Source organism: Protopterus annectens, chromosome 1.part0 (assembly GCF_019279795.1).
Source record: "Protopterus annectens isolate FY-2018-M chromosome 1.part0, PAN1.0, whole genome shotgun sequence".
In the NCBI taxonomy this organism is placed as follows: Eukaryota; Metazoa; Chordata; order Ceratodontiformes; family Protopteridae; genus Protopterus; species Protopterus annectens.
The window spans coordinates 1,379,496,494-1,379,522,971 of NC_056725.1; the positions used below are offsets into that span (position 1 = coordinate 1,379,496,494).

Below are 26,478 nucleotides of genomic sequence, written 5' to 3' on the forward strand. Positions count from 1 at the left end.
CTGAGAGTGCTTTTATCCTGCTGGGTGCTGCACCTCTTAATTTTTGCCATGATTTTCTTCCTTCTGTTATACAGCCTATTGATGATGTGATTCTATGAGGGTGGCTTGTTTTAAGAGTTAGTGCTGTACTTACTGGTGGGTACAGCTACCTCTATGCAGCCATTAACATACCTGTATAGGGTTTCTCTGAACAGTTCTGCATAGGCAGCAGTGATTTCAGGGTTTTTGAGAGCTTGAAATTTTGCCAAGTTGTCATTTAAAAGTAGGAAGTTAGCCTTAGAGTAGTTCCTGAATATTCCATGGTTAGCTAGGGTTATGGTTTTATTTTTACTTTAAAGGAGACCATTTTGTGGTCTGACCTTACCAGAGAATGTATTACACTAGGGGCTGTGCAGCACTCTCTATATTAGCAAGGACCAGATCCCGTATGTTTGCACCCATCGTTGGTGAATTGACAATCTGGTCCAGGGAGTTTGTTTACAAAACCCAGGAATCTCTGTGCATGTACTTTTGATGTTGTATATGATTCCCAGTTAATAGTGGAGTAATTAAAGTAGTCCATGAGTATGGTATTGGGTTGGAGGGTGAGTTTTTCCAATAAGTTTAAGTATATGGTATGGGTTTCTTTGGTTATAGAGGGGGACTCAGCTTGCAAGGAAGTGTTATTGGATTTTGCCTGTGGTGATCTGAATGTGGAGAAGCTTAAGTGCATTGTCCTTTTTGACCAGCTTTGAGGTTTCTTTATTTTTGATGTAAATCGAGACACCTCTACTTTTAGTCCTTGTCTGGGTAGTAGCTGGTCTAAAGTGTGGAATGCATTATAACTTTGCACGGTCAGTGTGCACTGTGCAGCTTTAAACCATGTCTCAGTGACCGCACAGATGTCAGCATTCTCTAGGGTGAAGAGAGCTTCTAGGGAGTGGAGTGTTTTGTTTAGACTCCTAGCACTGAGTAGTAACACCTTTAGATTTTCTTGGTTTTACTTTGCTGTGTCCCAAGTTTGGCATTGCTGAAAAAAGGCACTATGGGGGAGGACAATGTTTTAGCTAATATTCCAAAGCCTAGAGAGTAGAGGTGCAGATCATCCCTGGCAAAGATGTTAATCATCTCTTTCCATGCTGACAAATATTGCACCCCCTTAGAATGACACCAGAAACTAAGCCAGTTATTAAAGTCAAGTCATGTTTTGCTTATATTGTGGCATCATCCTTGGAGAAGGTAAACTGGTGCCCATTGCTAGGCTTATACCAGTCTGGAACACACATTCTGAGAGCTCCATGATATCTCTCTTCATATAGTCTAGGGAGGTACGTCTGAGTTCATTGACACTCGCAATGACTGTGACTGAGTCATACTGGTACTTCAGAGTGCATGTGTAATGTGGCGCATCCTGGCCCCTGATAAGCAACTGACTGTAACTTTCTCCTTACTTAGCCTAGTGAGAGGGACATCAGTGTGTCTCATGATGGAGTCTACAATGACCAGATTGTTGGATTGTGTGGTGGCTTGCCTTGTGGGCTTAGAAGTAGAGGCTCTGTGAGTTGTGGCTGTATGTGTTGATGTGGGTGTTGTTTTGAAAGAGTGCATTTGGGGCTGCTAAGGGTGTTTTGCAATGTGTACTTCATCTAGGAGGTCTTTGGGGTTCAGGAAGGTTACATTTAAGTGCATCAGCACATGTGGGTTTTTGTGTCTACTTTGAGTTGTGTGTGTGATGGGTGCAGAGCTTGTACTACTGACAATGATATTGACATTACCAGTACTTTTATGTGAGAGCTTTGCCACTAGTGACATTGTGTAAATACATCTCTCACATACCATATCAGTTTGTGTGAGTATTTGCTGGTTGTCCATAAACCAGAGGCAATTTTTACATTGCCTCAGGATACCCATATCTACCAAAGCTGGTAACAGAGTTAGTGGGAAAGTTCATATCCATGGCAACAGACCTTTTGTTATTGACTAGACAGTTGGATTGAGAATATAATGTCCAAGTGTCTTTCCCATGTCTATGCTTCTTTTTATACCTTTCAAAATCCTCTGTTTTTGTTCGCTATTTTTTCTCAGTTCCTCAGCTGTTTCTTTCTTTTTTTTTTTTTTTGGTGGCCCACTGTTCCTTTATGTACTTAATTCTTCCTTGATATTTTTATGGCATTAGGGAACTTAATTTTGTATCCTTAGCTTTTGACACTTTTTCTTGTGTTAAGTATTTTTTCTTTCGTCTAATTTCTCTCTTACTGTTACATATCCTGAGTCTGGAAGTTCTGGGCTTCCTGCATAATAGTGACAGTACATAATGTTTTCCTTAGCTTCAGTTGTCTACTTTATCGTTGTTATGCCTCTTGCTTGGCCTGTCAGATTTTTGTGAGTTTTGTGGACGTCTTCCTTTTACCACGTGAGGGTGGCCATCCTCCTGAGCTTGACCTAACTATGTGGGAGGAATGTTTCCATGTCCTGAGGATTTTGTACTACTTTTTCCTCAGTCCTGGCATCAGTGGATACACCAGGGGAGAGTATTTTTTTATCCTGTGACCTGTGCATTCAGCCTTCTTTTTTATTTTCTGACATGCCTTTCTCTGTGATATATAAAATGCAATATATATATATATATATATATATATATATATATATATATATATATATATATATATATACCAGTGTCGTCTTAGTGAGATTTTGTAAAACACATAAAGGTACTCACCAAGACTTGACTTTCCTTTCATTGCTAATTTCATCTTGGTGCTTACTAAATTAATTGCTTCTAGGGTCTTTTTGCCATTCATCCCAAATCTCAGACAAGTTCTGATACCCTTGATAAGTGGAAGCAGGGGCTTGGGCGATGAATCTTTTACAAGCAGGGGCCTGGGAAATAACCATTTGCAGGCTGCCTGTGTCCATTACAGACATAGGTGCCAAACCAGGGATGAATTTCCTGTTCCCTATCCAGTTGTACAAGTTACACTTGAATTGGTTCAGAGAGAAGCTCTGCTTTACATGGAGAGGGAGTCCATTCCAGAGAAGGGGTAGTCCCTGGGATACATCCTATCATTCCAGCAGGTCCTATTTGTATCACAAGTAAGGTTTAAGTCTTCAGAATGGGTAATTCTGGTGCTGTTTGTTTCATGGATATACAGGAGGTCCTGCCTTTTATGCCAGGTATAGATCTCCACTTAACATGTAGGCGACCGAATACAGGGATAGTGTTTTGAGGCAGTCTGCCCTTTATTCTTTTAGTGAGGAACCTCTGTGGACATTCCAGTTGTTGGACATGCCTGGTTAGGTACATACCAAAGGAGTATTGTACTCTATAACAAGTATGAATGCTGACTGTACTGAATATAGTGGAACAGCAACCTCCTTAGATCTTGATGCCATACCTTTATTTATAAGTTGCACAACATAGAATGATTTCCTTACTGCTTGTAGACACGTGATGGTCAAAGGCTAAATTGCTGTCTATGTTTATTCCAAAGTCCCTGTCTACGGGTCACTTTTTAGGGGTGTGTTGTCAATATGATAGTTACCAGGGTGGATGACTTCCTGAAGGTTAGTATTATGCATTTCTTGGCATTTACTTTTAGTCCATGGCTCTGACATAAGTTGTCTGTGTCAGGCCTTGCTGAAGAGCATTAGTGTCAGTGGGGGATTCTGTGACTGCTCCTAATTTGCAATGGTCTGTAGATGTGGTCAGCCAGAGGCCCATGACACTGGCCTTTATTTCAGAGAAGTAAATGCCAAAAAAGTCCATTCAGATCCCTGTGTGATAGATCCCTGTGTGATAGTACAAATGCATATCAAGAATTGCTAAGATAAGCTGTAGGAGTAAAGGCTAGTGCATAGTTTGTATTTCCTCTGCTGCACTTCTGAGAGTAGATGTTGTAATGCACCCTCAGTGGCTGCAGAGTAATTAGTCTTCAAATATGCTCCCTAATTTTTGGATCACTGCTGACAATTTTTGATTGGTGGGCTTGTCCCACCATAACTTGTTGTGACACTGATAACTGTATTATTGATGGGCCACTTTCATAAACTTGCAAATTCCTCCCAAGCCATGGAGGTGATGATATTTAGGTAGCAGTGCTAGGGGAAGCCCTCTTCATAGAGGGATAAGAACTATGATTTAAGGCTTAATTTTTAGGAAAGTTAAAGATACGGATTATGGATGAGCTAGTCTCCAATTTCTCACCCAGATTCCTTTACCAATTGGATTAAGGCAGTTGGCTTGATTTAACAACACGTTTTAAATGGAAGCAAGTAAATAAAAGAACATTGAATGCAATGAAAAGTTTTCCTTTAGGAAATACATTTTCACAGTGCAACATAAGAAGCCTATAGCTGAAGGCAACTGTATCTTTTTCTCATAATTCTATAGAGACAGGCTGAAAAGAGGGCAATAAAATCAGAATACTTTTTCTTTCAGTGGCTAAAAGATAATGTTTTCTGAAAGCATTCAGGTTGTTTTCTACATTTGGGAAAGGAATAAAGATGAGGCAAAACGAGCACTTGGCATAAGTAGAATCACAGGCTGTACCATGTGTCTTAGCAAGGGTAACCTTCATTACAGGTCAATTAAAGCTTGTGAGTGTAGTTGCCAATCTGGGACAGTTGTTCCTGTTAGGAGGGTTAAATTTCATTATTTGAAGATATACATAATTTTGTGTTTTTATTAAGTTAATAAGTCATGGGGGTATTCTGTTTTTTTTATTTTTGTTTGGGCATTTTCATTAAAACAATAAGTCTTGTAAGATATGACATATGTTCAAATGGATATGACAAAACTGCATAAAAGATCAGCCTGCTAAAAATTAAAACAGTGTAAGCATGTAACACAAAAGTTGAAACTAGACATTTAAAAAAAACTGTTATATGTAACAGGTGGGAACAATAACTTTGTCATAATAGCAGCATTTTCCATATTATCTTTGAATGTGAATGGTCTCAGGTATATGCAAAAAAGAAAGAGTAGTTAACTATGTTAAGAAATGAAAAGTGCAAACAACTATACTACAGGAGACACATTTGGAAAGAAATGAGCATGAGAATTTGATAAGGAAACAATTTTGGGATGGTTATTCACCAGAATATATAAGACAAAGGAAAAGGGGAGTACTTCTACTAATTGTTAGAGGAGCTCTATCTGTGATGACGAAATAAAGATAATGATGATAGATTTGTAGTAGGAAGGGGCTACTGGCAAGGGAGGAGGATTATGCTGGCATGTATTTATATTCCACCTAAAACTGCTACAGTGAAGTTTAAGAAAATTCTGGGAGAAGTAATCAGCTGTCATCAGGGAATATCACTTATAGGTGGGCACTGGAATTTGATTTGTGACAGCTGAAATGTATTTGGGGGCCTAGAAGGGAAAATAGAACAAAACAGGGTAGATTTTTGTTAAGAGATTTATAAAAATATTTGTTATGGAGAATGTGAATTCAGTAGTAGTAGTAGTTCAAAGATAATTTACATATTGTTCAAAGAAAAAAAACAGCACACAAGCAACTACTAAAATACTAAAATAATCTGAGCATATGGAACTGGAATAAGTCACTCAAGAACACAGAATAATTTAGCACTTTCATTCTATTAGATATAGAACTTCATCAGAATAAAATTCAATTAAAAAACAGCCTTTTTAACAAAAAAAATCAATGATGTCAAATACCGGTTATCCAATAACAACATGATAGTTCAATGAATTTTAACTTGTCAGAGTTGCCAATATGTAAATGTATTAAATACGTACAACTTAAACTGTAGTAAACACAAGTAATAAACATTTAAATTTATACAAACTATAAACGTCTAAATCACAAAAGACTTTACAGTGAAATAGTTTCATTGAGTCCAGGTGATACATTGGCACGTAAAATACCTGCCACCTTAGCTCAATTCTAAATAATGATTAAAATCATTAACAAAACTCCGATTGTCAGCCTTTTCTGAAATCAAAAAAGTTAACTTCCAAAAATTATTACAGTTTAAACTATGCCAAGCAAATGCGTTAAGATCTTTGTTTTTAATAGCCTGCACATGCTGTGCAATCCTAAAAGCTAACTTCCTAGTAGTTTTCCCCAAGTAGAAATGACTGCAGCCAACACAACAAGCCAAATAAAGTAAACCCTCTGTACTTGCATGTAAATCTGCCCTTCGCAATAAAGGTAAATTTAATGTGTTTAAAATAAAATGAACTAAGAGAACTGATAAATCTACAACAACTTACAGGCCTGACATAGAAAAGTTCCAACTAGTCCGTTAGTTAGATCACCTCAAAGATGTTCCAATAGATATTTAAAATTATGTGGCCTTTTTAAAGATAAATTTGGGGGCATCTCCAACAACCTTCGTCAAATCAGTATTGCCAAGTATGACCTTCCAGTTGGTAGAAATAATGTCTGTAGTATTGCTACCTCCTATACTCATGGGAATAGGAAAAGCTAAAACTTTGTCCATGGTGTGATTGCTTTTCTTGTTGGAAATGAAACCAGACTTCAGAATAGGGGCAAATGTACTGGCCCTATCTCTAAGAACCCCATCTTTGATTTTGCCTAATCTATTAGCATCATAACCCCTCTGAACAAACATGGCCATAAAATGTCAACCTCTTTAATAAATTGGATGTCCTCACTAACCATACGTCTGAGTCTGATGACCTGCCCTCGAAAGATGATGTACTTCATAAAGGAAGGATGAAAACTGTCAGTGTGTAAATAGTTATTACTAAAAGTTTCTTTCCTAAATATATTGGTAATAAATTTCTGTGATCTAATATCAGCTGTAATCTGAAGAGCCAAAAAATTAACCATTTCCCCAGTGTGACTAACAACAAAGTTTAGCCAGGGTACTGAACTATTCATTTCCTTAAACTCCAAAAAGGTAGAAACTGCGTCATTCCAGTTTAAAAATAAAAACATTAATGTACCTGCAATAAAGGGAAATGTACTGAAAAAACGAAGTAACTAAAAATTACATTTCTGACCAACACATAATCAAATTAGCAAAAGCCGGTGCCATGCTAGCCCCCATCGCAATACAAATGCAAGTTAATGAAATAAAAATGTGCACTGGTGCTTCCTCACTTATCTGTTAAACAGAGAGGAATTTCAGGAATGGGTAGTGGAAATTATTCTGGAGTTATTAGGGAAGATAGAAATTTCTTCAGAAATTGTAGCTAGGGAGTGTGATAAAATGAAAGTGGAGTTTAAAAATAGGGTACATATAAAAGAGAGAGATATGGTTAAGAAGTAACAAGAATTATTTGCAGGGAGTGACCAAGGTTAAATTATTGCAGAATAGGGGGAATCTTAGAGAACAAGAAGAGGTACAACTGCAGCATACTAAAGAGAAAACAAGGGACTACCTCAGTAATATGCATGAGTTTAGGAATATTGCTCTTAAGCAACTGCTTTTTGATAATGACTCGAGCACAAAAGCTTTTATCACAACAGCCAAGGTAACAGAAAGTAGAAAGAGTTATTGCCAAGCTTAGGGAGCCTATAACCAGGAAAGTAACCTGTGGTCCTGTAGAGGAATTAGGAATATTTTAGAAATGTTATGAACATCTGTAAAAAGCAGAAAATTGTGGAAATCCAGAAAAAGTGCAAATAGAATTGTTTATGGAAGAATTAAATATGCCAAGGTTAAGAGTTAGATGATGCTCTGTTATTAACAGGACTGGAGGAGATAAGATAAAAATAGTGATGTATAACCAATGTACAGGGAAGTCTCTAGGAATAGATGGTATTCCTGTGGAAGTTTGCAAGCTAGGAGGGATGAGTGTGATAAAGATCTGGAAGGTTTTGTTTAACCGTATTTTAAAAGGAGGAGAAGCACCGACATCCTGGAAGAAAACTGTGGTGGCTGTAATATGTAAAGATGGTTAAGACCCATCAGATCCAGCTTCATACAGGCCCATTTCAATTCTAAACAGTGATTATAAAGTGTTTGTCTATAACTGATAAAGAATGGCAAAAGTGATGCTAAAATTAATAGATATGAATCCGCGTGCTTTTGTGGAGGGAAGACAAACATTTGACAACATTAACAGAACAGCGGTGGGTCTTGGTGTAGAGAAAGTATTTGATTGAGTATGATGGGATTTTATGAGTAGGTGCAATTGGAACATTTGCATTCCCTGAAATAATAATAAGGTTAACTAGAATGATATATGAGGGAACAGAGGACAGAATTAAAGTGAGGGGGTTCTTCTCTGATAAGCTCTGTGTGAAGAGAGGAACCAGGCAGGGTTGTCCTCTTTCCCCTTTATTATTTACATTACATTTGTAACTATTAGCTAAGAAAATAAGGGACTCAGAAGTTCAAGGATATAATTGGTATGGTAATCAAGAAAAGTTGGCTTCATTTGTAAATGATATTTATTTTGTATCTGATAAAACCAGAAAAGGTCATTTCAGTGTTATGGAACATTCTGAGACAGTTTCAAGTCTTCTTGAGGTAAAAAATTAATGAAGATAAAACAATAAACTATGTACCCACACATGAATTGGTTAAACAATACCCATATTTTATGGAGACATAATAAAATGAAGTACTTGGAAGTATTGGTTAAAAAGGATTCTGGCAGCTAAGGATATGACTAAACAAAAAATAATACAAAAACTGAGAAACTGGATGCTCTGATTTACAGATATGGATAACAAGATACAAGTAGTGAAAATGTTTTCTGTCCCTTAGTTTTATACACAGAAGAGGCATATTTTTATTAACTAGTGGGGAAATTGTGGATAGCAGTTATAAAGAGTCGAAGGATTTTTTCTGTGAGAGGGAAGAGGGCAAGAGTCAAGTGGGATAAGTTGATCCTTCCAATAGAACAAGGTGGTTTCTGATTACTTGATTTGAATCAGTATTTCAGAGTTACATAGTTAAGGTTCCTATATATAGTACAAGCAGAAAGCTATAATCCAAAGTAAAAAGGGGTGATGATGAAATGGGGGGGGGGGCAGCTCAAGAAATAAGGAAGAGAGCAGGATTTTGGATGGAGATCCTTAAGGAGAATAACAATAATCATACAGAAAATTATATTCATAAAGTAGCAGAAAGTATTCCAAGAATTAAACCAACACGGTAATGGAAAAGAAGATTCTGCTGATAGGGATGACTGTAGTTAAGGGTACAGAGAATAGGCATGAGGGGCTGGAATTTACTGAAGAAAACTGGCAAAGGAATCGAGGTATTTGGAGCAAATAATTAGAGAAGGCATGGTAATAGACTGGGAGGAGGCCAAGAATACATTTGGACTGCAGGCCAGAGAGTGCCTTCCCTATCAAGGATTAATATCGAAGAATAAACAAAGAGAAAGGAATAGAGGGCTCCTAAGTGAAACACCAGCACTGATAGAGTGCTGTTAAAAAAAAGGATAATTAGCAGGGCATATACAGTATTGCATGGATAACTGTAGGAATCAATCGGCGGAGGATAGAAAGGGTTTGAAGGAGAGATTGGATGAGCAATTCACAAAGAACCAATGGGAGGAGATATGCATGGCTCAAAGTTTGCAACAAAGTCTAGAAGATTTAGGATCTTTGTGTGGAAGTGTTTTCATGGGCATTTTATCCTCTCCTCAGGTAGATTGCAAATGTTGGAGGTGTGATGGGGAAGAAAGATGTAATTAAGAACATATTTTTGGGAGTGTAATGAATTGGCAAACTTTAAATATCCTTACAGAGTACGCAGAAATACTGGGTGAGCAAATTGATGTAACTAAGGAAATTATTTTTTTGAGCTGTGATAAAGAATTGGAATTGCCTAACGCCTCTCTGGGTTTAATTTTGGAGGCTACCACAAAAGTAATTAGTAGAAAATGGAAAAGAAACCAGCCATACTAGACATAGTAAATATTAATAACAGAGATAAAGAACTGGAAGTGAGATATTTAAAAAAGGGTAGGAACGAATTACATAAAAAATGGGAATTGTCTACAGGCTAATGTTTTGGAGGAAGAATGAGGTTAAGGGAAGGCAGGAATTGAATGATCTATGTAATGTTCAATTGGCCATGACTGTATGGAAGATTATACGTGATGTATAATTTTTGTGCTACTGGAAATGTCAGTATGGTCTGTTTTCATTTATAATATTTATAAATGCCCATGTCATAAATGATAATTCAATAAAATGTTTCTTGTTTAAAAAATCCTTTTCCAATTAATCTCAAGAGTGGGGTTCCCCTTTATTCTACCACTTCTACTGCTCTTTCTCTGTCTCTCATTGGATGCATCTACAAGGAGGAACAGGTCCACCTTGGAATGGTCATGTTCCATGGCCTTAGATTGGCTTTGGAAAGGGCTTCTATGTCAGCATTTGTAGGAATGAAAGTTGAGTTGCTACCTGTTTAAGCCCTAGATGATTCTGTAAGGTTTGAGTCTTTTCTGGTGGGATCAAGGAATCGGACACTGGCGTGCCATCTCATACAGGTGTATGAGCTGTTACTACTCTCTTTAGAGGGAGAATGGATTGTCAGGATGTTTCTTAAGTTAGTTTCCTGGTTGCATTTCATGTTCTACAGATACGGAAATATCAGTGCAGAAATATTGTATTCATCCATCCATCCATCCATCCATCCATCCATCCATCCACTACCCCTTTTTCCCCATTGAGGTGAGACATTCTGGGAAAAGGATTTGTTTGGTGTTAAAAAAAATGCTATTTTCCCTGGGTTCTGATCCCTACAGAATAACAGACTGGAGTTTGCTGTAGGTGTTTTCTTGATGGAATGATGGAGAAGATTTGTTTAAATTTCCTTTAATTTTCCTATTCCCTTTGATTCCTAACCTATTCACAATATTTGTGGAGGACAGGCAAGACATTATTGCTGAAGGACTTCATTTTGGGGCTATCAGGTTCTTGTTTCTCAAGGGGATATTCTGGTTTTGGCACAGAAAACAATGGCCCTTGTACAAAGCACTTCTTTGCCTTGCATCCTAGCTTCTAGGTTGAACATTGTGGTTGTCCTCTAGAACCTTGGAGGATAAGGTAACGTTACCTTTTTTGCTATCACAGTTCCTGATTTGTTTAGGTGGCATACTCTATTCTGTGAGTGTTTGCCTTTCTAGGTCTTGGGCTTCCATTGATGGAGTACAGATCTTGTCATTTACGTGCACATTATTCTGGTAGAGAGCAAAATCTGGACCTGACTTTGCTTTGTTGATGGTTTTAGATTCAGTATCTCTTTCTGCTATCCTGTGAAGTTCCTTACTTGTAGTTTGAGTTTTTTCTGCTTAATTTTTTTACCCACCCAGTTCTGTGATTTGGATCCAGATTTGCAGAGGGTAGCTGTTGATCTTTTCCCTTTCTTCTTGGGGTTTGGAGCTCAGATGGTGGATGAAGTCAGCAGGATCTTGCCTTATCTTTGTAGGCTTTCTCTTTTCCTCATTGCATACTGTTTGTCTTGCACTTTGTACCATAGTGTTGGACATCTTCCTTAGCTATTATGAGACCAATCACTTACCACTTGGTTGGTGTACTTAGTGCTGTGATGCTGTAGAGTTGGCTGTATGGTTTCCTCATATGACCTCTCTGACTTCTGTTTCTTTGTGTGAGTGTGGTTGCAACCAGTCTGTAGAGTTACCACAGATGACAATTCATAGTCTAATGTTATGGATAGATGATTACTCAGCCTATTTACTTTTTTTGAGAAGGCCCTCTGAGGTTAGTCCCTTCCCTTTCCTCTCATCCCCCGACGCAAGGTAGACTTCTTTTCATTTCACAGGGAAGCCTTTGATAAGTACTGTAAAGTTATAATGTTATATCCTTTGTGTTACTTTGCCTACAGAATTGTTCTTTGTTTTCCATGTGAAATCACTAACTGTGGTTATGGGACTGAATCACTTCCTTATAATGGTGCTGGATGCTGTGGTATGCACTGTGGTATTCACTGTGGTGGGGTGTCGGCCCTGATTATAGATGGTCAAGACGAAGGAGAAAACTAACACTTAGAAGATTCTCAAATAGGAGAATTCAAGAGCAGACCCACTGCAGAGGACCCCCTTGAAGATCAGCTGATGTAATGAGTCTCCACATGCCTGTTTTTGGACAAACAGTGGATTGTTAGCACTGCTTCTGGCCAGCTATGGACCTTTCATGGGGATAATAGTTTTTGTGGCTTGTGTGGCAACTACACATGTAAGCAGAATGAGGGAGTTCCATTTTTTTGTTTTCACCCTTGAACTATCTTAGTTTATGTTGCATGATCCTAGCCATTTCGGATGCCCAGACTGAGGGCATTCAGATTCCTTTGGAACTGTATGCATACGTCTTATTTACCTGAGCCCCTAACATTTGCAGATCCTGCTTTGGTTTGATTATTGAACTCTAAGGGATGTATGTAACTCCATTATAACTCAAGGATGTTTGTACACCTTCTGTATCCTAGAGGAATAAGTTATAAATTATAACTACGGTGACTCCTGCTGTCGCTAAAACATGGAATTTACTTACACAATATCAGGTCACTAGAAAACACACATGACTTTAAGAGCATTCTTATGTCACACCTATCTAACTCGTGGACTTGCTCCTGTACTAGGCCTGGGTAATAACTACCAGTCCTCGTACTCAGACCTCCTCTCTCCCATCTAATCTATCTCATTCAGTACTTCTAGCCCCTAAAAGCAGACTGAATGCGTATTAATATTATTAGTACTGTATACTCTTACAGTTTACTGTGTGTACCTACTGATGCAACCATTATATATATCTTCACCACTGAACGTAGTGATTTGACTGTATTAAATAGAAGTATAAACTAGTGAAGTGACTTGACACAACTTTTACTAGATGTATAATCGTAACAATTTGTATAAATTCATGTTACTACAAAATGTAGTGCAGATGTTGCCATTGTTGTAATCTTATACTGTCTTTATTACCCTGTGCATCATTACTGTGTAGTAGTATAAATGTTACCTCTGCTTACTCTTTATTTTATTACTGAATGTTACTACTGTGTCTTATCACTGTATTTTATTACTGAATGTTACTACTGTGTCTTATCACTGTATTTTATTACTGTATGTTACTACTTTGTCTTATTACTGTATTTTATTAATACACAGAGCTTTTCTCCCGGGCCTCCTCTGAAAATGGGCTGCACTGCCCAGTCGGACTTTTTCCCAGTAAACAAATGTAACAATAAAATAAAGCGTGTTACTGTTTAACCACATGTCCAAACTGGTCTATATTAAAAAAGTAAAAAAGAAAGAAAAGTAAGTTAACAATCATGTGGTTTTAGGACCTTTTCCATCATTTTGTCAGATTTTACCCACTTATGGTTAATGGTTTAGTAAGTACTAAACCCTATATTTTAATCCGTTAACTGGAAAGTAAGGTCCTCTTTACTTCTTGTTTTATTAATAATAAAACACTGCTACTGATAGAAAATCCTGAGACCTGACTCTTGCTTTTTAAATTCATTTCTACATTTCTACATTATTTCTTTTGGATCTTGCAGCATTTAAATGACATCAAGTAATGAATTTATTAAGTAAATTGGTGTACTTTCTCTAATTTATGGATTAGAGTTTTGTGAAGTTTATTTCTCTAATTTGTTGATATATGATTTCAGATTACAGTTTTGGGAACACCAGCAGAAGAAGATGAAGGTGGTAAAATTGATCTTATTGACGCTGGTGCCTTTGAAAATCTTGATGTTGTATTTATGGCCCATCCTGGACAAGAAAATGCAGCATATCTACCAGATCTTGCTGAGCACGAGTAAGTAAACGAAGAAACCTGGAAAGCAAAAAAGAATGCAATGTGAAAACACAAATAACTAGGTAACCGAGGAGACTTGACCTCTTAATGACTTACCTAAATTATGAGCTCTAAGCATTGCATTGTATGCAAAATGAAATTGTAGCATTTGATAACTTGGGACTGCAGTGGATGTAGATAGTTACTGCTGCTTATCAGATGTCATTTTCTTTTAGTAAGGAAAATTCAAGTAAGATATCCAGGATGGGATTCAGGAAACTTTGCTGCATTGAGGTAAGTGAATTTGTCTTATGAGAGGCCACAAGCAGGGTGTGTCTAATTAATAAGCAGACCTACTACTACTAGTGGTAAAGAAGGAACAGCAAAGTTGGGAGAGATATATGCTAATGGTCATGTAATGACATGGTAATGAGAAATGGTATTAAAATGAGTGGCTTAGTGTATGCAAATGAGGCAAATCAAGATGGTGAGTTCATTGTGATTCAGAAATGTATAAGTAGTGCGCCACAGAACTGAGCATGTGACACTGTGGATTCCTGGAGTTCATGTTGCAGAAATTGGGAAAAATGTTAGGGGTTGCTGCCACATTAGTTAATATGCATTTTCAGCATGCTATAATTGCTTTGTTGCTCCCAGAAGCACCATGTCATCTGATTTTGCAATCTATGACACTAACATTGTTGACTGCTACCAAGTGGATAGAGAGACATATCAATAGAAATACCCTGAGAACACAGTCAGTGATGAGAGATCTGGGCACAAAGGTCGACAGCAGCCTTAACTTCGACCAGCATGTCTCTACAGTGGTAAGAAGGGCATTTTATATTGCTCATCTCAGAAGTAAGGGCATTGCTTCCAGGAAAAAAAGAGGTTATAATCCCCCTGTACTCTTCCATCATCAGGCCAATAATAAGAGTACAGCACTCCCTTTGGAATGTTCCTTTCCAAACACCTGCAGCAATTGGAGAGACCGCAAAAGTTCCTTACAAAGAAAATTCATGATCTTCAAGATCTGTCTTATGTGGACAGACTAAAATCATTGTCACTTTGTACAGACTTGTACAAAACTGTGTTGTACAGACTGCTCAAGGATGAACTGTGCCTTGCATATAGTGCAATCTCTGACTTAGCTTTAATGGAAATGCTGCACATTCGCAAGTCAAATGGCACACAGGTCACTCGCTGAAAGGACCTTAACCTGGTATGTGACATCAGCAGAACTTGGAGTGACAGATTTGTCTCACAGAGGTTGCCCCACCTTTGAACAATCTTCCTAGCATGTTAAACAAATCCCCTCATTGGCCCTATTTAAGCAGAATTTGGGCGATTTGTATGAGTAACCAGAAATTCACCTCGGGGGTTCCACCTGCTTCCTTCTTGGACAGGGGCAATAGATGCTGATTTTAGTGTCTGCTTGAAACAAACACCCTTGGGAACACGGGTTGAATTTGGCTAGGCTTGTAAGTGACCCTGGGGCCATTTGCCTACTAACCTCTTATGATCCTGTGTAGGACATAGTGGTCCTGTGTCAGCCTAATCTTCACTCAACAGATGTAGTGGTTGGTGTGGTGCCTAGTTCATAGTCACAATGACCTCCATCTGTACATGTACTGGTGGATCAGCATTGTGAGTCACCTCACCTTCAGCAGGTGACCTCTGGAGTACAGGACACATTCCAGTATGTGATTTAGTCTATCAAAGCAGTTACACATGTGGGACATGCCCTTGCAGAGGTCATCCCACACACCCTGCATTGGCCTTTCCAGCTCTGTCATGGTTGTGGTGCACTGTCCTTCACCTCCATGATCACCCTGCTCATACACTAAGTTGCAGCCATTGACACACCGGCTTTAGGGGAAGGGTGGCAACCATCTATCCATTGAGATGCAGTACTTACCCCCCTTTTTGCCCCCACTCCTCTTTCAGTGAAGCTACCAGCAGATCCCAGTATTCATTAGGTATGGGGGTATTGCATATACCTGAATGATGGTGTCCCCAATTACCAGATCTCCCTGTGTGATGCTTGTTTCCTCGGTGTCTGCAGGCATAGATGTTGTGTCCATGAAATATGTAGGGGATGCTGTAGTCACATTCCCTGTGTCCAGCACATGCACCATACCCCCTGACTGTGCCAGATCATGCTTGCTGTCATCCTCCGAGGCAACTGATCTTCCAACTTCAGGTGGTGACAGTTCCACATTGGTGGTGCCAGATAAAGAATCACCTGTGACTACAGCAAAGTAGCTCAACCGGAGTAAGTAAAGCCCACTACCAGACTTGTACTATTAAATGAGGTGTTGAAATAAAGGCACAACACTACTAAAAAGGTAAATACAATACTTTGTGCAGAAGGTTGTGATAGTTGGGCATCTTCAGGAGATATTCTTGGTGGCCGACAAACCACTACTGCAATATCCAGCACCACACTGTGGGACCTATATGAACTATCATTGCCCATGAGGGAGAGTAGAAACTCCCCCATCTCTAGCAGAGATGGCTCAGCTGACAGAGTTCCACCTGCTGAACTGTCTTTCTGTACCAGGAGGGCAGTCCATTGATGTTCTTCATGTTTCACTGTTGCAGTCATTACATTTGAGTTCTCTGCTTGCAGTAGCCCTCAGTCGGCCTGATTAACAAAATCTTGGGTCCTGCGTCGGTTGCTGTCCCTTCTTCCATGACGTCAGGTCGTCAGGGGTATAAAACATGCAGCCGATGCCATTACATCAGTCTTTCTTGCCATGCAGTGCCCGACGTAGAAGCAGTTCGCAAGTGCCGGTTGGCCGACTCCTGAAAGTTTCATTTTCGAGTTTCAGAACCGAAGTCTTCAACTAAAGCGAAGTACCTCATTGGGGAAACTTTTTCCTGCTTCTTACCGATGTCAGAAAAAGTTAATTGCATTACTTGTGGAAAGCAAATACCTCATAAAGATTTTCATTCGTACTGTATTCCTTGCCTGCGGTGGTGGTGCTGCGGTAGCGTTGTCACCTCACAGTTAGACGTTGCCTGTTTGATTCTCAGTTAGAGCGTCTTCTGTGTGGCGACATGCGTGAATGGGCGTTCCTTCGTTGAAGGTTGTGCGTTAGGCCCAGCAAGCCAGTACGTAAAAATCTACTGCCAATCATTAGCGGACCGGAGTTCCGCTGTGGCGACCCCTAACCGGGAAAAAGCCGAAAGACGCAAAGCAAACTGTATTCCTTGCCTAGGCCCTGACCACGATGTACCTTGCATTCGGTTTTGTGCTTTATTTAATCAGCGCACTATCCGTTGTCTGTATATTTTTGCCTCTAAATATTTCGGTTCTTGGTTTAATTATCCAGAAATGTTGTTGGTTAACCATCCAACTACCGGGATTTCAAAAAAATGCAAAGATAAAGACAAAGACAGGCTGCCGAGGTCCAAAACTGCCAACGATACTTCTAAGCCAGTCGCCAGTTCGCCGGTACTCAGTGAGGCGCTTTCGCAGCCCCTGATACCCGCTACTTCTGATTCCCAGGCCTCTACTGAGACCTATTCAGAGCCTGGTATTCCGCGAGATGCTTCAACTATGGAACCCGCGGATGTCTCTACCTTGAATGGGTTTGGAGCTATTGTGCAGGCACCGGCTTCTGAGGGTGTATTCAAGCCTACAGACTTGCATATTAAACCGACGCCTCCTTCTTCATTTAGGCGTAAATCTCTAACCATGCCTAAAAAACCGACACCCAGGCCACATGCTCAGGCCTCTAAGCCTAAAAAGCAAATGATAAGAATGGCTGAAGATCTTATCAGGGGAAGCCAACCTCCCCCTTCTAAGAGACCTAGGACTGAAGTTGTTTATGAATCGTCTGATCAGGATTCTGATTTTTCTGATGATCTGGATTTTCCCTTATCTACTTATGAGGATTCTGATGTAGAGGACTCTATTCCCTCTGCTTCCCCTCCAGAGGATTTTTCTTTTGATGGAACCTTACATACACTTAAGTGAGCATTTCCACTGGGAAAGCCAGGATTTTTCTGATTCAAAAAAGAGGCTTGAGGATTTCTTACTCCTGCCTCAGCATAGGCCTTTAGCTATTCCTCCTGTACTAGACATTGTTGATGATGCTTTTTCAGAATCTAATTTTCCCCCTGATTCTTTGCCTCCTGCTCTCAGAAAACCTGACAGATATTACAGGGTTCCTGATTCACACAAGTTCCTTTTTAAAAATCCTATTGCGGATCCAGAGACTATTTCACAGGGCATTAAGGCTTCTACTGCTAAAAATCCTACTCCTTCTGATAGAGACTCCAGGGCGCTGGATAGATGGGGTAAGAAGGTTTACACTTCTGCAACCGTGGCCATTAGGGCTTTAAACTGCCAGTTTCATATGTTAAAGTATCAGCAACATGTTATTGAATTGCTTAAACAGAAAATTATGTTGATTCCTGACTGTGAGGAAAATAAAGAATTACAGGATTTAATGTGTTCTGCTTGTACAGGTTGGAAAACATACTTTGCAATGTGGAATTTGATTCATTAGAGGCCTCTTGCAGGGCTGCTGTTACTGGGTCTGTGCTCAGTAGGCATGCTTGGCTTAAGGATCAATCTTTTGCCTGATCATGTTAAAGCTAAATTGCTGGATGCTCCCTTAAATCAGGACCACCTGTTTGGCAACAAGGCAGAGGAAGTTCTTAAAAAGATGGAAGATAAAGCTAAATCTATGCAAACTGTTAAAGATTTCTTACGAGTTCAGCCTCCTAGATTTAGTAGGCACTGGCTTTCTAAGAATTCATCCTTTCCAGCCCCTTCCAGGTCTTCTCAAGCCAAACCCAGACACAGCAGAAACCCCAGGTTTCAGTCCAAGGGGACACACAAGACTAAGCAGTGGGAGGTTTCCGTATGCAAATAAGGGAGTAGTAAGACTCCCCCCCCTATGGAATACTGTCTCAATGACTTGCTTTTAAAACTTCAAAGCACTTCCCAACTGAATGCTCCTTTAGGCAGAAAGATTGGTCTGCACGCCAGAAACTGTGAACTCATTACCCAGGACAAATGTGTTTTAAATAGTGTCCCAAGGATACAGATTTCACTTCCACACCTTACCAACACCAAGCAGGTGGCCAGATCTACCCCCAAATCAGTGGGCAGAGGCCCAAAATCATCAAGTACTCTCTCTCTTAAGCATGGGGGTTATTCATTTGGTACCAGAAGAGGAAAGGGGACAAGATTTCTATTTGAGGCTTTTTCTGGTACTAAGAAAAGGCAATACATGGCATCCTATCTTGGACCTTTCTATTCTAAATACCTTTCTGGTGATTCCAAAATTCAAGATGCTGACTTCACCAGCTGCTTCCTGTGCTAGGCAAAGATGCATGGTTGGCAATACTAGACTTTAAGAAGCATACCTGCACATCCCTATCAGGGAGTCTGGCAGAAGATTCCTATGCTTCAAAACAGGCTACATGCACTATCAGTTCTCTGCACTGCCCTTTGGCTTATCTACTGTGCCCAGGGTATTCACAAAGTGCCTAGCTCCAGTCATTGCATTCTGCAGGCAAATAAATATTCAAATATATCCATACCTGGACGATTGTCTAATTCAGGCAGAAAGCCAGGACATACTTTTGAATCATCTGGCCTTTGTTCAAAGGGTACTGACTTGTCTGGGGTACACCATAAATGAAAAGAAATCACGCCAGGTACCCTGTCAACAAATTATATTTGTGAGCAAGCTTGAATACAACTTCCCAGATGGCTTTCCTCACGCTAGAGAAACAGGCTCATTTGACAACCTACTTCAAACAAGTGGCCACAAAAACCCAGTTATCTGCAAGGCAAATACTGCAAGCCTTGGGGTTCTTGGCCTCCTGCATTCTTCTAATTCCATATGCAAGGCTGCATATGAGGAAACTGCAATGGTATCTCAAAAGCCTATTGTGTCAACATTCACAGGATCTAGAAGCTATGATTCCTATCATACCTTGCCTACACCTAGAGTTCCTTTGGTGGGCAGAGGCCTGCCACCAGAACAAGGGACTACCATTCACACTACTCCCTGCCACCCAAACCTTAACAACAGACGCATCAGACTATGCATGGGGGGCTCACCTGGCAGGGCAGTGCATTCAGGGCAAATGGAACGCAGATCAGATGCACCTTACACATAAATCAAAAGGAAATGTTAGCTGTACAGAATGCTCTGACAGCTTTCAAGGACCACATTCTTCCAGGACAACTAATGGTAAAGACGAACAACACCACGGTCATGTGGTACATAAGCAGGGGGGTACACACTCTTACCCCCTCTGCAGACTAGCCATGGCATTGTGGAGCACATCCTTGAGCTACCAAGTGAATCTGCAAGCTCAGTTCCTGCCAGGAAAACTAAATACACTGGCAGATGGACTAAGCAGAAACCTCATGGACTCACACGAGTGGAAACTGGAACCAAGGATTTTCAACATGTTGACAAGCAAATGGGGGAGCCCAGATATAGACTTGTTTGCCTCTCCCAGAACCATCAGTTGGACAGATTTTGCACAAGGATTCCCCACAAACGGATTCTCTATCCTTCAGCTGGAAAAACCTATCAGTTTATGCCTTTCCTTCTCTGCCTCTGCTCTCCAAGGTACTTCTACTAAAGATCAAACAGGACAAGCGAAGGACGGTTTTAATTGCACCAGACTGGCCATACCAACATTGGTACCCTCTCCTGCGCAGTGTGTCACGCTTGGCCCCATGGCACCTGCCCCAGACTCCTCCTTCCCTGTTGTCTCAGCAGGAGAACCAGATTCTGCATCTCAGCTGCAAACCCTGAACCTAGCAGCCTGGCTAATTACCTAATCTCTCCTTTACCACCCCTCAGTAAATCAGTGATGGATATCATTTTAGAGGCTAGGAGGCTTAGTACTAGAAAATCTTATGCTGCAAAATGGAAAAGATTTTGTACCTGGAACCAGTCTCAAGGGATGAGTGTAGCAGTGCCCAATTTACCTCAGATTCTACAATATTTGACTGAGATGCTTTATAAGGGCTTGTCCTTTTCCTCCATCAAAATTCATGCCTCGGCCATTTCAGCTGATTATAGCACAGAGTCTCCCCTCTTCTCTCACCCACTGCTCAAGCAGTTCCTCAGAGGGGCCAAAAATTTAAGGCCACCGAGGAGATTTCCAACTCCAGCCTGGAGCCTTAACTTTGTCTTGGAGAAACTCACTCTTCCTCCTTTCAAGCCAGCTGCTACTGCAGATTTAAAATTCCTTTCCTTGAAACAGCTTTCCTCTTAGCAATCACTTCTGCAAGAAGGGTAACTGAGTTACAGGCCCTTATGGCAGTGGAGCCTTTCATCATCTTTCATGCGGACAGGGTTCCCCTCAGAACCAATCCCTCGTTCATGCCCAAGATGGTATCCAGTGTGGCTCTTAATTAGTCCATTCATTTGTCTACCTTCTTTCCTAACCCACAGAACAAAGGGGAACGGATACTGCACTCCTTAGATGTGCACAGACAACTTAGATTCTACTTGTTCAGATTTCTTTTGAGGATTAGTCCTGTCCAACTGCTGGTGGCATTTGCTGCAAGGACAGAGGGGAAAGCTATTTGAAAGCAAACCATTTCAAAATGGATAGGCCACTGCATTCATGTCTGCTATAAGCACCATGGAAAACCTATCCCACAGGGCATCAGACCCTATTCAACCAGGGCTGCATCTACCTCTACAGCCTTTTTCAGAGGCGTCCCTACAAGGGACATCCTAGAAGCTGCTACTTGGAGTTCTGTACATACTTTCACCAAGCATTATCATTTGCCAATTTTCTCTAAATCCAGAGCTGGTTTTGCCACTGCAGTCTTGCAGGGCCTTATAGTTGGTCCTAATTTATTTATTTATTATTTTATTTATTTATTTGCAGTTGTTTAACCAGGATAGTCCATTGGGCCTGAAGAACCCGTTTTCAATGGAGTCCTGGGGAGAAAAGCTCCACATACAGATTACACAAAGGTTAATATACAAACATAGATTACATGAAGATTACAGAGGTAAGCAAGACTAAGATTAATATACACATATAGAATGCATGAAGACTACAGAGGTAAAACAGACTGATCAAAAGTATTTCAATCAAAGTTAATAATTTTTTTTTTTGGACAGGTAGTTGGGTTCAGTAAGGAAAGGAATTGCTGGATACTAGTAAGGAGTTGTATAAAAGAAGGAAACAAGAATTTGTTACCTGGGATTTGAGAGAAGGAAGGGAACAGTGTTGTTCTAGTTTAATTCTATTTAAATTCCTCCTCCCAACCTTAGCTTCTGGAATCTACCCACATGTAATGACTGCAACAGTGAAACACTAAGAACATAGTACAGTTGTGTACACTTACCATAAATTTAGATGTTCGAGTGTATTCACTGTTGCAGTCCTGGTTACCCTCAATCCAGCCCCCTTTCTTCTTTTGGCTATACGTCTAATCTCACTTACTATGCTCAAAAAGCTTTTTGGTGTATTTGCTTTTTTGCTGGAGGTATATCCTTGTATTATAGATTTAATTGCTTCCCATTAGGGGGGGTACCTGACCTCTTGGGCAAGAAAAACTGATGTAATGGCGTCGGCTGCATGTTTTATACCCCTGACGACCTGATGTAATGGAAGAAGGGACAGCAATTGACGCAAGACCCAAGACTTTGTTAATCAGGCTGACTGAGGGCTACTGCAAGCAGATAACCCAAATGTAATGACAGCAACAGTGAATACCCTCGGACATCTACATTTATGGTAAGTGTACACAACTGTACTTTGTGCAGCATGAATATTATCATGGGCCTCATGTCGGACTATTGCATATGACTGGTCCTTACCGTCAAGAGCATTTATCCACCATTTCCTTCCAGGCATGGTCATGGTAGGTTAGCTTGCATCCAAGCCATAGAGTCATCAGCCATGGAGATTAGTATTAACATCATGGTTGGGAATGGACCCAGAAATCCCCTTCATATGATGTTCTGCCCAAGCATACAGTGAATATAAAAAGTTTACACACCCCTGTTAAAATGCCAGGTTTTTGTGATATAAAAAAATGAGACCACAATAAATAATTTCAAAACTTTTTCCCACATTTAATGTGATATCGCCTGACAACAAGAGGTTCTCCGGTTTAATTCTCAGCTGGGGTGCCTTCTGTGTGGAGTCTGCATGTCCTCCCTGCGTTCGTGTGGGTTTCCTCCCCATGTTATAAAGATATGTCTGTAGCATTTCTCCCCAGGCGTCTGCGGAAAATTGGCTTCGTTCCAAGTCGGACTTTCCCAGTTAATAAATGATAAATAAATAAAATAAACCATGGGGGATGAATTTGTGTTTACCCATCCATTCACTGAAATTACATTTGAATAGAATAAGAAAAGTGTTTTGCGCTATGTGGCGTGGAAGATGAGTCCATAAAAGTGATATTCTCTGTAATACATACCTGTCCCTCTAGCATGTTCTGTTAATTTTACAAAAGAGATCTTGGTCCTTTGAGCTGATGTCTATAATTCCACTGAACTTGCGAGTGTGTAAAAGGTCTGACAGAATATTGTCTGTTGAGGATCTGTATGCAAGGCAGAGGTCGCATCTCAAAAGCCTGTATGACACTGAGATGAGAGACAAGGCTTTGAGATAGCCTGTCTTGTTTTTATGATGGAGACCCTTGACTTTTTACTTAGGAAGCATTAAGATCATTTCAGCTGTGAAAAGTATTTGGAAAGGTACGTACCGAAAAGGGCATTTTACTTAATGATCAGCCTTATGAGTGCTGAGTACAGTGGAACAATAACAGTCCTGGATCTGGACGCCATACCTTTAGGTATAAGCTGTGCAATGAAAAAAAGGATTTCCTTACTGCAGTGGATACATGGTGATCAAAGTACAGTTTATTGTTGATATGGGTTCCCAGATCTCTAACTACAGGATCAGTTTTCAGGGGTTGTTTTCAATGTGATAGTTACAAAAGGAGTCATGCTTGTTGAGGGGATATGATTACACATTTCTTGGCATTTTGTTTTAACCCATGACTGATACTATATATTTGTTTGGAACAGGCCCTGTTATAGGATTCTGGTGTCCTCTGTGGAGTTTATGATAGCACTGTGTTTGCAATTATCTGCAGACTTGGTCAGCCATAAGCCGTTAAGATTAGCTTTGACCTCTGAGAAGCAAATGCTAAAGAGGAATGGCCCAGGGCCTGAACCCTGGGGCAGTCCATTGTGGCAGGAGGAGGTAGAGCTGCTCTTCCTTACTTTTTGTGTTCTGTTTGTGAGCTAATTTGATATCCAAAGTGTTACATAGGGATTACCATTCAGCTGGGAAAGTTTGTCTACCATACCTTTGTGTTGGCTAATTCTGGTATCTCAGTATGATGATTATAGAGATGAGGACTTAACACAGACATATTTCTGATTCACTTAATTTTTGTATTGTGCACACTGGTTTAACTTTGCACTAAGTTCTATGAAGTGTCATTTGAATGCTTGGCTACCTGTGAGCTACATGGCATTATACAGTTGAGCTCATGCCTCTGTAGGGGATATCTGCAAGTCCAGACAGCGCCTATTGAGAGTGGAGTCACTAATGCATAGCTCACTACCCAGTATATACCATGAAGCTGGGTTGCCATGTTTCACACCTTTAACTGCTACAGTGCAATGGAAAGGTATTTGCCCCCTTCCTGATTTCTTATTTTTTTGCATGTTTGTCACACTTAAATGTTTCAGATCATCAAACAAGTATACATTTTAGACGAACATAACCCAAGTAAACAAAAAATGCATTTTTTAAGTGATGATTTTATTTATTATGGAAAAAAACTATCCAAACCTACATGGCCCTATGTGAAAAAGTAATTGCCCCCTAAACCTAATAACTGGTTGTGCCACCCTTAGCAGCAACTGCAATCAAGCGATTATGATAACAAGCAATGAGTCTTTCATAGGTTCATAGGTAAGTACTAGACTATCGGCCCAAGGGCCTACGTAAGCCTAGCCAGCAAAGTGCCATAGCTTACGCCACCCAAGAAAGTTATTTTCCTGTGCCACTGTCCAGCAGAGACACAGAAGTGATCCCCGGTGTGTATTTCCTATTTCCCATTTCCCATCCACTTATCAAGATTTTTCTTGAAGACTGCTAATGAAGAACTTTGCTTGACATAGATGGGTGGCTTGTTCCAGAGTATAGGAAGTCTCTGGGACAGGAATCTATCCCTCCAGCGTGTCCTGTTTATTGTGGTGACAAGGTTTAGGTCCCTAGTAGCGTGTAGCTTGGAGGGATTGGGATTTCTTTAGGTGTAGCATGTCCAACAGCTCTGGGTTTGACATAGCTTTATATGTTAGGCAGAGATCACCTCGGAGTAGGCGATATGCTATGGAGTAAAGCTGGAGTTTTTTGAGGTGGTCAGTGTAGGGCATTTGTTTGAGGTCAGTAATCGTCTTTGTGAGGTACTTCTGTGGCCTTTCCAGCTGCTGCAGATGTCTTGTGAGGTACATTCCAAAAGAGGCATTGTACTCTATAATGGGTCTAATGAGTGATGAGTAGAGGAGAACAATGACCTCTTTTTTCCTGGATGAGAACCCTTTTATGATGAGGTGTGCCACATAGAAGGACTTCCTGACTACTGTGGCGATGTGACTATCAAAGGAGAGACTACTGTCCACCTGGGTCCCAAGGTCTCTTATCACGCATTCGGTGTTAAGTAGACTGCTGCCTGTGTGGTAGTTCATGGGTACAGAGTTTTTACCAAAGGGGATGACACTGCACTTTTTAGCATTGAGCTTGAGGCCATGGCTCAGACACCAGGCATCTGTCTCAGTGAGGCCCTTCTGTAGGATGTCCACATCATTTGGGGACTTGACTATGGCTCCTAGTTTGCAGTCATCTGCGAACTTCGTCAGCCAGAGGCCTTCTGTGTTGGCCTGTACCTCAGAGAAGTAGATACCAAACAGGAAAGGTCCCAGGATGGAACCCTTTGGCACTCCACTTGTCACTGCCTTGAGGTCAGATTTGGAGTCTGCAACTTTTACAGTGTGGGTTCTGTCAGTGAGCCAGTTGGCAACCTATCTTGTGATGTAGGGATTTATACCTAATTTAGTGAGTTTAGCTATAATTCCAAAATGGGGGATGGTGTCGAAAGCCTTGGCAAGGTCAAGATAGGTTGTGTGAACCACCTTACCCTCATCCACGGCTTTGGTGACTGCCTCAAAGAAGTTGATCAGGTTCAGGAGGCATGATCTGCCTTTCACAAACCCAAACTGGGTGGGATCCAGAGTTTGGAGGTTACCAATGTCTTTGTTTATGAGTTCTATGATGATACGTTCCATGGCCTTGCAGACCAGGCTCATCAGGCTGATAGGTCGATATTTCCCGGGATCAGTGGTGGCTCCCGCTTTGTGGAGTGGGATAACTGTTGCTGTGCGCCATTCAATGAGCACAAAGCCTGATGCGAGGCTGTTATTGAACATGGTGTTTAAGTGGGGAGCCAGTTCATTCTGAAGTTTGTGTAAAACGCAGCCTGGGATGTTGTCCGGTCCCATGGATGCTGTTTTTTTTACTTTAGAGAGTGCAGCTTTTACCTGCGTAGTTGTGATTACAGGGACTCTGCATTCTTCCTGTATAGATATGGACCCTTTAGGGGGTGAGAGGGGGGTAAAGTTAGCACTGAACCGATCTGCCAGGATGTTGGCAATATCAGTTGGTTCTGTAATTTTCATGCCTTTGTGCTGTAACTCAGAGCAGATCTGGGTGTTGCCATCTAGATTCTTGACATAGCTATAGA

At 40.5% G+C, this 26,478-nt stretch overlaps 1 protein-coding gene across 1 annotated transcript in view; it reads left to right on the top strand.

Moving 5' to 3' along the window:
* LOC122798230 (peptidase M20 domain-containing protein 2-like) overlaps positions 1-26,478 on the top strand; it is a 452,943-nt gene that overhangs the window by 58,542 nt on the left and 367,923 nt on the right. Inside the window, exon 3 of the mRNA XM_044067013.1 lies at positions 13,579-13,727. Within this exon, the coding sequence (XP_043922948.1) occupies positions 13,579-13,727 (149 nt within the window). The remainder of the gene's footprint in view (positions 1-13,578; positions 13,728-26,478) is intronic.